General features: G+C 47.9%; 1 protein-coding gene across 1 annotated transcript in view; it reads left to right on the top strand.

Annotated features, from left to right (window-relative positions):
- LOC104623044 (contactin-4-like) overlaps positions 1–2,426 on the top strand; it is a gene marked incomplete at both ends in the record, with an annotated part of 63,865 nt that extends 61,439 nt beyond the window's left edge. Inside the window, 2 exons of the mRNA XM_010289997.1 lie at positions 761–873; positions 2,376–2,426. Of these exons, the coding sequence (XP_010288299.1) occupies positions 761–873; positions 2,376–2,426 (164 nt within the window). The remainder of the gene's footprint in view (positions 1–760; positions 874–2,375) is intronic.
- Between the last annotated feature and the right edge of the window lie 3 nt (positions 2,427–2,429).

Here is a 2,429-nt window from a genome sequence, read left to right on the forward strand (position 1 = left end):
TTTTTTTTTTTTTTTTTTTTGTAAGGCTCTTCCCCGTGTTAAGTAAGCAGAGCATGCAAAACCGAAATCACAGCTGTGCAGGAAAATTAAATATTTATCTCATCGTTCAAGAGGGCTTTTTTCTTCTGGTATCAGGCATGTTGAGCAACTGGCTGAATCCTTTTTTCATTTAGAGCACTGTGTTGTGTCGCACCTCCTGTGACCTTGAGGACACAGATCAGCGAAACAGCTCATTAGCTTTCCAGAGCCATAGGACTCTGGGCACGCGCAGCTACGGTGCTCTTGCCTGGGAGGGTTTCTGCCGGGGCTGCTCCTCTCTCTGGTTTTCAAGCTTTCTCAAGCCTGAAGGAGCTGTCAGACTCCGCTTTGCCAGGTTTTTGTGCAGAAGATTTACCTGCCTTTTTTTTCTTTTTTTTTTTTTTTTTTTTTTTAAGGGCTTTACCTTGGTTAAATAAACCACGCCTGCAAAGCTGTGCAGGAAAATTAAATATTTATCTCATCGTTCAAGAGGGCTTTTTTCTTCTGGTATCAGGCATGTTGAGCAACTGGCTGAATCCTTTTTTCATTTAGAGCACTGTGTTGTGTCGCACCTCCTGTGACCTTGAGGACACAGATCAGCGAAACAGCTCATTAGCTTTCCAGAGCCATAGGACTCTGGGCACGCGCAGCTACGGTGGTAGAAGCCTCATGGGTACTGGGAGGGATCCAGCTGGGAAACGGTGCCCCTCAGTAATGCAGTGCTGTGTATATTTTGGTACAGCACCGAGTCAGCCCCCCGGGAACATCATATGGAATTCATCCGACTCCAAGATCATACTGAACTGGGACCAAGTGAAAGCGCTGGATAACGAGTCGGAAGTGAGAGGCTACAAAGTGAGTGTTCTGTCAGCCCGGGCAGCTGATCTGGATTCCGGAATTGGGCCGTAGGAAGCGGTGCCGTGTATCCAGCGTCAAGTTGGGGTTTATAGTAGTTTATAGTAGCGCCAGACAAGGGGGTTGTCACGGTACTTGCATGGTTTTCCAGGTTAAAACTGGAGCCTTCCTCCAGAAACAGAGGCCATAGAGGTGCAGGGTGAGCACGTTCTGCTGGCTCCTCGCCCCAGCGATGCCCACCCCTGCGAGCACCCGTGCGGGTCTCAGCCCACAGAGCTTCGCCTGCTCCTTCCCTCTGAAGCTGCCAGCTGCAGGACTGCTCTCCTGCCTTCAGTGGAAACCTTCCAGAGGCTGTAGTTGACTCCTTAACTGCAGATAAATAAAATGCTTTTTTAATAGCTCCCATTTTCTTCAGAAAGCAAAGCCAAAAGGGAAAGAAAGAGAATCCTCATTAGTGGCAGTTTTAATAGGGTATAATTTAACTAGAGAGAAATCTTGGGAAGAATTCAGCTCTATCACCTCCCACAAGGGTTTAATTTGGCCCAAAGAAGACGTCGGTGTGCAATTGCCAGTCGTTGCCTTGAGGGTTGACTTGTGCAAACGTTTTCCACCAGAGCTTGAAGCGATGAAGACCCTGGACACGCTTCATATTTTGTTCACAGTGCGGAACGCAGCTTTACGAGCCTGTGCCACCTCTCCTGAATTTCTGCGCTAACTTCTAAGTATTTTCAGTGCCCTGTATTTGACTATCAAAAATAAGTAACTCCTCGGGGTTTCTAGTCAAAACGTCAGATGAACCTCAGCAGTTTGGACCCATTTTTCACTATATATTTTAGGTTTGAAATGCAAACTAAGAAGTGAATCGAAAGAAGGTGAGAGAGACTCATCACTCTGAAAAGGCAAACTCTATCGGTCTTCTAAAAAGTCTTCTTTTAACTTACTGTTATAACACAGCCAGATTGCTTTCTTTCCTGAATCACAGCAAAACGTTTCCCATTTTTCTTCTTTTTTCCTGGAAATCTCATGGTTTATGTCACAATTTATGATCAAAGTGAGTAGAATTCCCAGATCTTAGAAGTAATTCAAAAAAGCCATTTATTCTGGGAAGCCGTTTGTGGCACTGCATCAAACACCCCAACTCAGTTTCCTGAAGAAACGCAATAAGAAGTTTTGGCCTCTCTACGTAAACCCTGGGATTTATTTTAGCTTGGTCAAGTTAAAGGTTTGCCTGAGGGGCTCTGCCAGGCACCAGGGCCGTGTTCGGTGCTGCGCATCGGCATCGCGCTCCTCCCGGCGTCGCCTCCGCAGCCGGGCACCGTCACCGCTGCGCTGGTGTGGGTCCCCAGCAAAATCCCCCGCGGGGCTCCGAATAGCCCCTCTGTGACCGGAGCGTGGGTCTGGGCACCGGAGGCAGGAAAAGAGCAGCAGGAAATCTGGAGGCCCTTAGGGCAACGGAGATCTCTGCCGTTTCTGCCTCCTCGTCTCTCTCCCCTTTGCTGCAGGTTTTGTACAGGTGGAACAGGCAGAGCAGCACGACCGTAATAGAAACGAATAAA

This window comes from Phaethon lepturus, unplaced genomic scaffold, assembly GCF_000687285.1.
Source record: "Phaethon lepturus isolate BGI_N335 unplaced genomic scaffold, ASM68728v1 scaffold20346, whole genome shotgun sequence".
NCBI classification, from domain to species: Eukaryota; Metazoa; Chordata; class Aves; order Phaethontiformes; family Phaethontidae; genus Phaethon; species Phaethon lepturus.